The sequence below is a fragment of the Octopus bimaculoides genome, chromosome 25 (genome assembly GCF_046866305.1).
Source record: "Octopus bimaculoides isolate indiv1 chromosome 25, ASM4686630v1, whole genome shotgun sequence".
Taxonomy (NCBI): domain Eukaryota; kingdom Metazoa; phylum Mollusca; class Cephalopoda; order Octopoda; family Octopodidae; genus Octopus; species Octopus bimaculoides.
Window position 1 is genome coordinate 10,372,563 of NC_142952.1, and position 15,000 is coordinate 10,387,562.

General features: G+C 39.0%; 1 protein-coding gene across 1 annotated transcript in view; it reads right to left on the bottom strand.

Moving 5' to 3' along the window:
• Window positions 1-15,000, bottom strand: part of LOC106877853 (GPI inositol-deacylase) — a 190,724-nt gene that overhangs the window by 137,205 nt on the left and 38,519 nt on the right. The window contains exons 18-20 of the mRNA XM_089341629.1: window positions 5,222-5,414; window positions 4,807-4,876; window positions 3,508-3,658 (exon numbers count right to left, since the gene is read on the bottom strand). Coding sequence (XP_089197755.1) covers window positions 3,508-3,658; window positions 4,807-4,876; window positions 5,222-5,414 — 414 coding nt within the window. The remainder of the gene's footprint in view (window positions 1-3,507; window positions 3,659-4,806; window positions 4,877-5,221; window positions 5,415-15,000) is intronic.

Genomic DNA, 15,000 nt, shown 5'->3' on the forward strand with positions numbered 1-15,000 from the left:
TATATATATATATATATATATATATATATATATATACACATATATACACACAAATTATAAATATACAGGCATAAGAGTAGTTGTGTGGTAAGTAGCTTGCTTACCAACCACATGCTTCTGGGTTCAATCACACTGCGTGGGACCTTGGACAAGTGTCTTCCACTATAGCCTCAGGCTGACAAAAGTCTTGTGAGTGGATTTGGTAGACAGAAACTGAAAGAAGCCTGTCATATATATACATATATATATATATATATATATATACTCACACACACACAGATATACATGTATACACACAAATTATCATCACAAACTTGTGGATACACACACACAAATATAGAGAAACATATATACACACAATTCGGGCGTGGTTGGTGCCAGTGCCGCCTGACTGGCTCCCGTGCTGGTGGCATGTAAAAAGCACCATTCGAGCGTGGTCAATGCCAAAACTGCCTGACTGGCCTTCGTGTCGGTGGCATGTAAAAAGCACCCACTACACTCTCGGAGTGGTTGGCAATAGGAAGGGCATCCAGCTGTAGAAACCTTGCCAGATCAGATGGGAACCTGATACAGCCAGTCAGTCCTCAGTCAAACCATCCAACCCATGCCAGCATGGAAAGTGGATGTTAAACGATGATGATGATGATGATGATGATGATGATGATGATGATGATAATGTCCTATAAGTAGCATTTTAAAGTAAACAGGGTTGTATTGAACAACCTGTCAGACGTAGAGGGCACATGGCCTGCGTGCGTGCGTAAGAATGCTTATACGTATTTATGAAGTGTGTAATGTGTGTGTAGGTGTGTAGGAATGTTTGTGTTTATGCAACGCAATGTATGTGTGTGTGTGTGTCCGCGACTGTTTGTGAGACTGTGTGGGTTTGTGTGTAGGTGTATGCCTTGCTTAGTGTTAGATCAATATTATCTAACAGAAACAGTTGTGTATTAATAACTAATTCCAGCTGCCTTAATGAACTGTGTCCGACAGTTGGCGGTGGGAGGTGACAGAGAGGGATGTAGAGAGAGAGAGAGAGAGAGAGAGAGAGAGAGAGAGAGAGAGAAATTAAAAGACATAGGGAAGACTGTGTGTGAGAGAGAGATGGAGAGAAGAGAAGCGAAGTAATGAGTTAGAGATGAGAAAGATATGAAGGAAAAGAGAGGTGTGTGTGTGTGTGTGTGTGTGTGTGTGTGAGGGAGTGAGGAAATGAGAGACTGGTAATTAGAGAAGGATAAAAGGATGACATAAATGCAAAGAGATACATTGTAAAATAGAGAGAAAGGAAGGAATGGAGAGGAAGGAGAAGGAAGAGGGAGAAGGGGAAAGAAATGAGAGGGAGAGAGAGAGAGGAGAAAGTGAGAAGAGGAGAGGGAGGAGAGAGAAGGGGAGAGGGAGGAAAGAGAAGGGGAGAGGGAGGAGAGAGAAGGGGAGGGAGGAGAGAGAAGGGGAGGGAGGAGAGAGAAGGGGAGGGAGGAGAGAGAAGGGGAGAGGAGTCAGTATATCAATCCTTTGTAACATCAGGTCATTAAATGACCCCTAGTGAGATCCTTAACAAGCTCTATGTGATGGTCATGGAATTTTCTTCATGAGGGAATAACAAAAGGGGGGAATATATCTATTGTCTTCCTTCTGGTGTTTTTGCGTTTTGTTTTTCCTTTGTTTTGTTTTTTTTAAGACATCCAACTCCGTTCTTTGACTTGTGCTTCATTTATCAACCCCAGAATGATAAAAAGCAACATTGATCTTGACAGAATTTGAACTCAGACAGATAATCATATACAACAACAACTTCATCACAGACTACACAACTACTTCTCTGCCATTGTCTACACAAGGGGATGTTGGAAAGGTCCTGGCTTTGAGTAAAAGAAAATGCAGGAGGATCAGTTAATTATGATTTTATTCAACATATTCCCCTCTCAGATTCACACACTTATTGCAGTGGTCCTTCAGCTTTTCTAAGCTCTATAAAAGAACTCGGAAGGTTAGGACTCCAACCAAGATTTTCGTGATACCCTTAAAGCCTGGAACTTTTCAACACCCCCTCACACAACAGCCATCCAACAACCTCACCTCATACCACAACCTCACAACTACTTCAACTATAGACTATACAACCCTCACCACAGGTTTCACAACAATCTCACCAAAGACTATACAACTACCTCACAACAGACCACACAACCTTACAACTACTTCAATCATAAGTTATACAACCTGCACCACAGACTTCACAACAGACCACACAATCTCACAACTACCTCACAACAGACCACACAACCTTACAACTACTTCAATCATAAGTTATACAACCAGCACCACAGACTTCACAACAGACCACACAATCTCACAACTACCTCACAACAGACCACACAACCTTACAACTACTTCAATCATAAGTTATACAACCTGCACCACAGACTTCACAACAGACCACACAATCTCACAACTACCTCACAACAGACCACACAACCTTACAACTACTTCAATCATAAGTTATACAACCAGCACCACAGACTTCACAACAGACCACACAATCTCACAACTACCTCACAACAGACCACACAACCTTACAACTACTTCAATCATAAGTTATACAACCAGCACCACAGACTTCACAACAGACCACACAATCTCACAACTACCTCACAACAGACCACACAACCTTACAACTACTTCAATCATAAGTTATACAACCTGCACCACAGACTTCACAACAGACCACACAATCTCACAACTACCTCACAACAGACCACACAACCTTACAACTACTTCAATCATAAGTTATACAACCAGCACCACAGACTTCACAACAGACCACACAATCTCACAACAGACCACACAACCTTACAACTACTTCAATCATAAGTTATACAACCAGCACCACAGACTTCACAACAGACCACACAATCTCACAACTACCTCACAACAGACCACACAACCTTACAACTACTTCAATCATAAGTTATACAACCAGCACCACAGACTTCACAACAGACCACACAATCTCACAACTACCTCACAACAGACCACACAACCTTACAACTACTTCAATCATAAGTTATACAACCTGCACCACAGACTTCACAACAACTTGACAACAGACCACACAATCTCACAACTACCTCATGACAGACCACACAACCAAATCCCATATCAGTAAGACAACCAAACCAGATATCATTAATGTATCCCACACTTTATCCCAACGTATCCCACACTTTTGGAATAAAATGTGGGATACTTTATCCCACATTTTATCCCAAATACTAAATTTCCTCCTTCAAGAACACAAAGGACTTCAACCCTTAACAATAGTTGACCCAATGTAAAACAGAAGTAAAACATGCATTAGATCGCACTTCTCCAGGTGGCTGCTGAACACAAACAGGTAAAAAAAAAAAAAAAAAACTTTTCCGGCTGGTATTGCAGCCACTAGACATTTCAAATATTGGCTCAGCTGGCACGAGATTCCAGAAGGACTAAGAAGAAGATTCCACTTACCTGGCCCAGGGTCTCTTTCAGAGCCCAGTCAATTTTCAGTCCATAGTTACAGTCAGGGTTCAGGAATAAATGCAATGAAGCATCCGGTTGATGGATATAATCTGGAATTGGTACCAATAACTTCAAAGTTATATTACCGGCTTCGTTCTTCCTGCAGGAAACAACACAGAAAGACTCTTCACAATAATAATAATAATAATAATAATAATAATAATAATAATAATAATAATAATAATCCTTTCTACTAAAAGCACAAGGCTTGAAATGGGGGGGGGGGGGGTAGTTGATTACATTGACCTCAGTGTGTTACTGGTACTTAATTCATCAACCCTGACAGGATTAGAGGCAAAATTGACCTTGGCGGAATTTTAATTCAGAATGTAATGATAGGCGAAATACCGCTAAGCGTTAGGCTAACAAAGAATAAGTCCTGGGGTCGATTTGTTCAACTAAAGACGGTGCTCCAGCATGGCTGCAGTCAAAATGAGTGAAACAAGTAAAATAGTAAAATAGTATATGAAACTCTAACTAGAAAGGGTAAACTGGAGTGTGAAGAAATTACATTCACAAATATGAAGGGAGCAGATGAGAGATGTTCAACAATACATAGAAGGTTGTATGAAGAATATTAGACACACACATATAAACATACAAAAACACACACACACACACACACACACACATTTGCATTGAAATAAATAAATAAAAATTGCAAAACACAATAACTAAAATAAGATGTACTTGAAAGAAATAAAATATGAAAGATTATTGGTTAGGTTGGGTTTAGGCACTTCAGGACCCTGTTTTTTTTTTTTAACCATTTCTCAAATTGTCTGAGTGTAATCAAATGCACCAGTAAGCATTTTTAAAACACCAGCATCTTGGTGATGATGATGAGTTTTTTTTTTATAAGTTCAGTGTAATGTCTTAGTTTTAATTTTCCTAATAACCTGTCTTTTACATTGTGAACCTAACAGTTTTTGTGTCGTTCTAACTTCTTCAGAAAGTCCAAGGCACAATGTTCTCTTCATTTTCTTTGTTATTTTCCTGAGAAGGGATTTTGTTGTCATTGAGAAAATCTATAAGAAAAGTACCTACCTAACTCACTTCTGAAGTAACAGATGCAAGACAAACCTTTCCCTGGATAAGACGCCAGTCTACCACAAGTAAATTATTTCCACCACCCACAATATAAAACTTATAAAATAGACTAAACAGAAAAAGACATTAAAAAAAACAACCATATGGGTGCTCTGGCATGGTTGAATTTAATGGAATAAAAGAAATATCGCAACTCACCGAATAAACTTGTAAGTCGAGAGATTGGTCCAAGAAAATTTCAATGACATAACGCTGCCAGCATCATCATCTTTTAATTAAAATTTTGAAAACAAAATTAAAGTGAAAGATTAGATAGCTTTTTTTTTTTTCACATCACAAAAAAAATTGATTTTTATTTGTTTACTTTCATTATTTCAGAGTTTTAATAACTTTTGTGAAAATCCAAAACTTGTATTTTTCATTATTATTATTGTTGTTGTTGTTGCTGTTGAAGTTGTAATTATAATTGTTTTTAGGCAACAAGCTCACAGAATCGTTAGCACATTGATAGGTGCAAGAGTAGCTGCATGGTAAGTAGCTTGTGAGATTTAGAAATAGTAATTTTGTAATATATAACTATATTGTGATAAAAAAATTTTTTAAAAAAACCTACCACTGTTGGAAGTTTTGCAGTTTTGTGGTATCAGATGGATGTTGTATGCTTTAAGGATGTTGTTCTTGTTTTGGAAGTGCATTCGATAATACATGGCATTTCGGGAAAACGTGAATGGCAGTGTGAACCATGTTGGTAAAGGGCTCAACAGGTGGCGCTCGTTACTGGAATAGAATTCCGCACTCACTGAAACCTAAAACAAACAAAAATAGAAATTAAATTTCAAAAACATAAATAAATCAGTAAAAACAAAAATATGATTTTTAAAAAAATAGATTTCATCTCAACTATAATTATCATTCTAAATTTAATTATTGGTTTTCTATCTTGAAGTACCACAAGGCTGATATATTTCAGTTGAAGAATGTCTAGGAAACTGTCTGGACTTCATTTTTTCATGTTCATTCTTTCTTTTAAATTGTTTTTTCATTCTAATTTATGGGTCAGTCAAGAAATAGATCTTCCCCATAAAATCTGACCCCTTTCTATCTTTCTCCTTAATTTCTATTATATATATATATATATATATATATATGTATATATGGTGGAGGCGCAATGGCCCAGTGGTTAGGGCAGCGGATTCGCAGTCATAGGATCGCGGTTTCGATTCCCAGTTGTGAGTGTTTATTGAGCGAAAACACCTAAAGCTCCACGAGGCTCCCACAGGGGATGGTGGCGAACCCTGCTGTACTCTCCCACCACAACTTTCTCTTACTCTTACTTCCTGTTTCTGTTGTGCCTGTAATTCAAAGAGTCAGCCTTGTCACACTGTGTCACGCTGAATATCCCCGAGAACTACGTTAAGGGTACACGTGTCTGTGGAGAACTCAGCAATTTGTACGTTAATTTCACGAGCAGGCTGTTCCGTTGATTGGATCAACTGGAACCCTCGACATCGTAAGCGACGGAGTGCCAACAACAACAATTTAGTTTATTTTAAATTAAATGAATTTAAAAGCAGTGCTTTTAAATAAACACACGTGCACACACATACATAAGCCATTAGTCAACTTGATGATAAAACATTCAACTTTAAAACGAATGGACATGAAGTGAACCTCTGAAGCACATAGCCATGCCTGTTGGTCTACCAGTTCTAGCCACTAGTTTAATACCACAAGGCATTAAGTCTGGGGTCCCACAATGAGAAACTGAATTGTTTAGTGCAACTGGCTACCTACTTCGGTCCTGCCTCTCACAATAACAACATAAACAGCAGCCATCAAACAACACCGGTAAACACTACAGCACAATGAAAAAATAATGTACAACAACAACACAATAGCAACAAAAGAGCACTCAACTAACAGCAACAATAGGAGGAAACAGTAAAGAACTACAGCAACAGTCACAACAAACAAGAATTACAACAACAAGACACCTAGTAACAACACAAGAACGTGTACCAGCCAGTAACCAGACCCACCAACTTCCAACAACAATATACACATCACCACCACCAACAATAGCAAAAATACACATTACACCACCACCACCACCATGGCAATGACAACCGGCAACAAACAACACTGAAAAGACAATGCAGGAACATGTAAGGTGTCTGATGAAACAACAATGTACAGTAACACCACCACCACTACTGCCATCGCCACTGCTGCCACCACCATCACTGCTGCCACCACCACCACTGCTGCCATCGCCACTGCTGCCACCACCACCACTACTGCCATCGCCACTGCTGCCACCACCATCACTGCTGCCACCACCACCACTACTGTCATCGCCACTGCTGCCACCACCACCACGACTGCCATCGCCACTGCTGCCACCACCACCACTACTGCCATCGCCACTGCTGCCACCACCACCACTGCTGCCATCGCCACTGCTGCCACCACCACCACTACTGCCATTGCCACTGCTGCCACCACCACCACTGCTGCCACCACCACCACTACTGCCACCACCACCGCTGCTGCCACCACCACCACTACTGCCATCGCCACTGCTGCCACCACCACCACTACTGCCATCGCCACTGCTGCCACCACCACCACTGCTGCCACCACCACTACTACTGCCATCGCCACCACTACTGCCATCGCCACTGCTGCCACCACCACCACTACTGCCATCGCCCCTGCTGCCACCACCACCACTGCTGCCACTACCACCACTACTGCCATCGCCACTGCTGCCACCACCACCACTGCTGCCACCACCACCACTACTGCCATCGCCACTGCTGCCACCACCATCACTGCTGCCACTACCACCACTACCACAAGACTGTCCTACTTAATAATACCATTGTTTGATACAAAGTGATCACTGTAATTGATTTATCATTGAAAGTATCATTTATTTAACATCAATAAGTTAATCAAAGCTACTGCCGACATACACACACATAATACACACACACACACATTCACACACACACCCAAATACATATACACACATTAGACACTACACACGCACAGACATACACAGCTCTTTTGATGAATCAACAATTGTTCAGACCCCGGAAGTTGTTTGGCTTTATTTTGTTTGTTTGTTTTTGTATTTTTGTTATTCCTTTTGCTATTGATTTTGTGTTTGTTATTTATGGTTGTTATTTTACTAGGTGACGGACTGGCAAAAATTGCTAAAGCACTGGACAAAAGTACCTTGCGGTATTTGTTTCCGGTTCTTTACATTCCAAGTTCAAATCTCACCAAGGTCAACTCTGCTTTTCATCCTTCCGGACAGGGGGTGGAGGTCAAGGAGGGGGAGGGGGTCAATAAAATAAAACCCCAGTCAAGTACGAGAGTTGATTTGAATATCTGCCCCTCCTCCTCTTTGAAATTTCCGGTTTTGTACAAATGTTAGAACTTATTCATTATTATTATTATTATTATTAATAATAATAATAATAATACGGCAGAATCATTAACATGCCAGGCAAAATGCTGAGCAGCATTTTATCCGTCTTTACATTCTGAGTTCAAATTCCGCCAAGATCAACTTTGCCTTTCATCCTTTCAGGGTCGGTAAAATAAGTAAGTACCAGCTGAACACTTGGGTCGATGTAATCGACTGTCCCCTCTCCCAAATTTCGGGTCTTGTACCTATACTCTTTTCCTTGTTTCAGTCATTTGACTGTGGCCATGCTGGAGCACCGCCTTTAGTCGAGCAAATCGACCCCAGGACTTATTCGTTGTAAGCCTAGTACTTATTCTATCGGTCTCTTTTGTCGAACCGCTAAGTTACGGGGACGTAAACACACTAGCATCGGTTGTCAAGCGATGTTGGGGGGACAAACACAGACACACTTTAGCCTCGGGCCTGTGAGTGGATTTGGTAAACGGAAACTGAAAGAAGCTTGTCGTATATATATAGATATGTATATATATATATTGTGTGTGTATGTGTTTGTGTGTCTGTGTTTGTTCCCCCCCAACATCGCTTGACAACCAATGGTGGTGTGTTTACATCCCCGTAACTTAGCGGTTCAGCAAAAGAGACCGATAGGAAAAGTACAAGGCTAACAAAGAATAAGTCCTGGGGTCGATTTGCTCGACTGAAGGCGGTGCTCCAGCATGGCCACAGTCAAATGACTGAAGCAAGCAAAAGAGATTATTGAGGGTAGAGAAATGGCAGAATTGTTAACGCATTGGACAAAACATTTATTATGACTATGTTCTGAGTTCAAATCCCACCAAGGTCAGCTTTGCCTTCAGGGTTCATAAAATAAAAGTACCAGGGATCTATGTCATTGACTAATTCTATATATATATATATATATATATATATATATATATATATATATATATATACATATATATATATATATATACCGGAGTAAGCACATAAAATGTGCAGCAAGGTGGAAAAAAGAGTACTCAAATACCAGAGGTAGAGTAATATGCTTTATTTAAAAGCAGCAGAAATATAACAAAAGACTGTTACTCTGAGTTTCACGTTCTCGTTCGTCGGACAGTTTAAACTCAGAGTAACAGTCTTTTGTTATATTTCTGCTGCTTTTAAATAATATATATATATATATATATATATATATATATATATATAAATATATATATATATATATATATATAAACTGCCTTTCTATCTCAATGTGATTTATGTTGGTGATGATGATAATGATGTTGGTGATGATGATGACAACAACATCAAGCATAATGATTCCCAAGTTGGATATGCTATCACAAAAGCGAAAGCAACATAAAGTGATTTAACAGTATACAGGTTCAAATTCTGCTGGAATCCTGAATCAGAAATTAAAGTCTAAGAGTTCTAACTCCATCTCGGCGGGGGGGGGGGGGGGGCGAATGTCAACAGGGAAGAATTAGCCAGGAGACTAGACTGACCAACTGAACAAGATGGTATCGGGGTTAAAACAGACACACTAAAAGAAAAAAAATAATAATAATCAAAAAAAAGAAAAACCTAGTTAGTAGAGCAGAAAATTTTAAAAGTATTCTAAGTGATGTCAGTTTGAGAGATGAAACCTTTCACGATCAAAGACTGGTTTGGTCCGGTGTGAACTGGTTCTGGGATCAATTAATGATTGAATGTGATAGGGACATACTCTGGTTAAAGATGAAAGCAAAAAGATTTTATTCACAGGAGAATGACCAGTGAAGATGGTGAGGATGATGATGGTGGTGGTGATGGTGGCATGACAGTGGTGATCATGACGATGATGATGGTGATGGTGATAATGATGTGATGGTGGTAGTGGTGGTGACGATTGTGATAGTAATGATGAACAATGGTAATAAAGGTGGTGGTGGCGGTGGTGCTGCTGCTGCTGATAACTGTGATGATGATGATGATGATGATGATGCTGGTGATGGTAATGATGATTGTGATTGTAATGATAATGACAATAACAAAGATGATGGTATGACGGCGACGGTGGCGGTGGTGGTGGTGGTGGTTGTCAGGCATGTAATGATGATGATGACAGTGGTGGTGATAATTGTGATGATGATGATATTAAAGATGTTGATGAAGATGATGATAGTCATGACGGTGGTGGTGGTGTTGGAGGAGGAGGTGGTGGTGCAAAAGGAGCAGAAGTTGTTTAAAGCACTAGACTTGATGAATTTTTCATTAACAACAATTTCTTTATAGTTGGCTGACATTCAGAGGAGAAGAAGAGGAGCTCCAGATAGGTAGACATTAAGCTTTTATGGTTGAGTAGAGGGGGGGGTAGGGGAGGGCGATGGTGGCAGGGGCAGGGAGAGTAAGTAGAGAGGGAGCAGGGGAGCAGAGGGGGAGGAAGAGAGAGAGACATTTGTTCTCTTTCAGTTTTATAAAAGCAATTTTATTCTAGTGATGACATATGTATGTAAACACACACACACACACACACACACAATGCACACATACATGCATACACACACACACATTGTCCAACCCATGCCAGCATGGAAAACAGACGTTAAATGATAATAAGGATGATGAAATATAGACATGTGCACACACATACACACACACACACACATACACACACACACACACATACACACGTATGTGTGTGTGTGTGTGTGTGTGTGTTCGCTGTCCGAAAAAAGTACTCAATGTCACAGTAGTTTTTTTTCTTTTTTCTTTTTTGGTCAAGTCATTCTCACTCTGATTTGGAGTTATCACTTACCTGGTCACCAGGTAAGTAATAACAAAACTTGCCTGATGACCCTGTGGAACACAGGCAAAACTCCAGCCCAGAGCAAGAAACTGACTCAACCAAAAGAAATAAATACTTGAAAAATGTTACAGAGTACAAAACAGCACCACATGTATTACTCTATGTTCGTTAATTAACTTACACCTTTGAAGTTCTAGATTTCTTCTTCGTTCAGTCGTTATTATTTACCATGTAATGTATCGGTGGTTCAGTAAATTTTGCTCAATACATTTAGTTTGCTGATTCTATTTTGTTCTATAGTTTTCAATATAACAATGGCCCTTCTGAAGAATAATGGCATTTTTTGGTTGGGGAAAGCAATTTCTCTTTTTCTAGGTACTACTTTCTAATTTCTAGCTTTATAGCTTTATAGCTTTAGGCTTCTTACTAACTTGCTCAGCTTTAATGTTGTTATTTATAGTAATAAGCAGGTGTAAATGTGTAATGAACATATTACGCTAATGTTTCACTCCTGTTGCTGGCCTACTGAATCCCAAGCTGTGTTTATTTTTTAATGCTGGACTGAATAGTATTGCTCAGGTATCGAAACCATAGTAACATCCACTAGGCTGCTGATGACGGGAATACATATTTGATATGCTTGCATTATGTGAATCTTTTATATCCTAGAGCAATGTTTCTCAACCATTTTACCCTTGCGTAACCCTTAAAATAAATTACATGTCTCAAGGAACCCCTGCACAAAACAGAATTATATAGCATATCTTTCTCGTATTTTTTTCATCGTAGTTCACATGGTATATATATATATATATATATATATATATATATATATATATATATAAATATATATATATATATATAAATATATATACATATATATATATATATATATATATATATACAGAGAGAGAGAGAGAGAGAGAGAGAAAGAAACTTACTTGGCTTTCAATCAAATAATAATATAAATAATATATATATGCATATATCTATCTATCTATCTATCTCTGTTGGAGTCTCAGCTTTTTTAGCTGCTATTTCTGAACTTTGGTATGTGGTGAAGCAAATGTTTGCTGATCCCTTAATTATGTTTATAAATGTATATATATATATATATATATATATATATATATATATATATATATATATATTGCCAGTGCCCCGGGACTGGCTCTTGTGCGGGTGGCACATAAAATACACCATTTCGAGCGTGGCCGTTGCCAGTACCGCCTGACTGGCCTTCGTGCTGGTGGCACGTAAAAGCACCCACTACACTCTCTGACTGGTTGGCGTTAGGAAGGGCATCCAGCTGTAGAAACTCTGCCAAATCAGATTGGAGCCTGGTGTAGCCATCTGGTGTAGCCATCTGGTGTAGCCATCTGGTGTAGCCATCTGGTGTAGCCATCTGGTGTAGCCATCTGGTGTAGCCATCTGGTGTAGCCATCTGGTGTAGCCATCTGGTTGCACCAGTCCTCAGTCAAATCGTCCAACCCATGCTAGCATGGAAAGCGGACGTTAAACGACGACGATGATGATGATGATGATGATATATATATATATGCATATATGGGTACAGGATGTCACAAACCATAAACAACATGAAATACGAAAACAAATAAGTTTATAGTAAAAGACACTTGCCAAAGGTGTCACGCAGTGGGATGGAACCCGGAACCATGTGGTTGGTAAGCAAGCTACTTACCACACAGCCACTCCTGTGCCTATATATAATGATTGTCTTTGAAACAATAGTAAATGGTACTATCACAATTCTCTTCTGGGGAAATTTAATCAGTCAGGAAGCAAAAACAACAGTGAGGTGTTACATATTAGATAAACACAAATGAACTTAAACGATATAATTCTAGTTGATCTACTCTTTTACTTGTTTCAGTCTTTTGACTGTGGCCATGCTGGAGCACCGCCTTTAGTCGAGCAAATTGACGCCAAGACTTATTCTTTGGAAGCCTAATACTTATTCTATCAGTCTCTTTTGCCAAACCGCTAAGTTACAGGGACGTAAACACACTACCATCGGTTGTCAAGTGATGTTGGGGGGACAAACACAGACACACAAACACATATACATATATATATATATATACGACAGGCTTCTTTCAGTTTCCGTCTACCAAATCCACTCACAAGGCTTTGGTCGGCCAGAGGCTATAGTAGAAGACACTTGCCCAAGATGTCACGCAGTGAGATAGACTGAACCCGGAACTATGTGGTTGGTAAGCAAGCTACTTACCACACAGCCACTCCGGTATTTCATCACAGTGAGTGCTCTCAAAAGGTGCTATGAATTTATTTCCAATTTTCCAGGTAGATATGCACTCCGTGGAGAAACATTAAACTTGGTTGGAAACAGGGGCAAGTTGATGATGGTGTGGAGGAGGTGGAGGTCCCTAGCCATAGAAAATCTACTTCAAAGAAGTCCATATGACCCATGGAAATGTGGTAAAGAGAACATTAGACAAAAATAATACTAAAATATTAGGCAGGTCTCTTTTGTGTCTTCTGTAATTCCAGAAGATGCCTGAAGCAAATCTGTACTGTAGAGTGAGAAAAGTTCCAATCAAGTCAGGACTGAAGAATTAGCTTGAAACTAGTCAAAGAAGCAAATTTTGGAACAATAGTCAGGAAATTAGTAACTTCTCGTAGAAAATGGTCGGTGGGTTTTTTTAGGGGGTGGGGAGCAGGAGGAAGTCGTTTTTTTTTTTTGGTTCTCTTTCACTTATTTGTTTGAAATCTGAAATCAGGAATTAATCATCATTGACCTGTTGAGTTGGCAACCGAGAAAGGAAAATGTGCCAATATATTAATTTCTTCATTTAAGTTGACCTAGAAATTCCTCTAAGAAAAATAAAATTGTTCAGGCAATTATCATCGTCATCATCATTACTACTACTACCATCATCACCATCGAAATGCCCATCATCATATTATTATTATTATTATTATTATTATTATAATAAATTGATTCCTTCCATTGGCATACTGCCTTGGGTTTACAGGGAAGTGGAGAGTATAATAACAGTCACAATTTGAACTGCATGAAATTAACAGATACCTGAAATATGGCAGCCTTCCTTGCCCCCCCCCCCCCCCCCCACTCAACCCACCATTAAGATTCAAACCTAATGAACCCCCTCCTCCTTCTCCTTTCCCTTCCATCCAAAACTTTATCTCTGCCATTTTAATTTAAAAAGAAAAGCAAATTGAAGATCTTATAACAAAACTTGCTGATGAGATATTCTTATTTTAAAATTGTGATTGTTTGGCAGATGATTTGATGGAAGAAAGAAACCATGAATAATCCTTTGACCCCTTTGTTACCAAATTTCTCTTGAAATTTACTTCATTTCAATTAAATTTGAAAATAAAGAGTGTCACAGAGGCGATGACACATGACCGAGACTTCTGGCAATTTTGCTGTGTTTGAGAAGACACGCCAAGCGAAGTTAAATTATGGACAGATAAAAAGCACCCATGCTGGAGACTAGAAGACACCCAGTAAAACTCTGTAGAGTGGTTCACATTAGGAAGGGCGTCCAGCCGTAGAAACCAATCAAAACAGACTGGAGCCTGGTGCAACCATCTGGCTTACCAGCTCCAGTCAAAATCACCTAACCCAGGGGTCGGTGAACTGGGGTAAATTACCCCAAGTGGGATAAAAATGAAATTCTTGAGAGCAATGAGGACTCGTTAGACATAAGTAAAATTATATAAAAAATGTGTTCCTTGTTATAACAGAAATTTTTCTTCTGGCAACACTGCATCTGTCCAATGTAATGGACAGTGTAAATAGATTCAATAAACCTTTTGAATTCAAAGAATCTATGATTTTCTTCCTTTCAAATCAAGGAGGTAACATCAGCATAAATAAATATATTTTAGGGTAAATTGTTAAACAGGTTCCTCAACCCCCTGATCTAACCCATGCCAGCAAGGAAAATGGATGTTAGATGATGATGATGATGAATGAATAATTTAGTAAAATAGCTTTGTCATTATTAACAATTTTCTTACCATATTTCTGTTGAAATACACTGTCTCTATTTCAATTAATTTTGAAAATGATGAAGAATTTAGTAAAATAAACAACTTTGACATTATTTACTATCTTCTTACCATATTTGAATTGAAATATACTGTCTTTGTT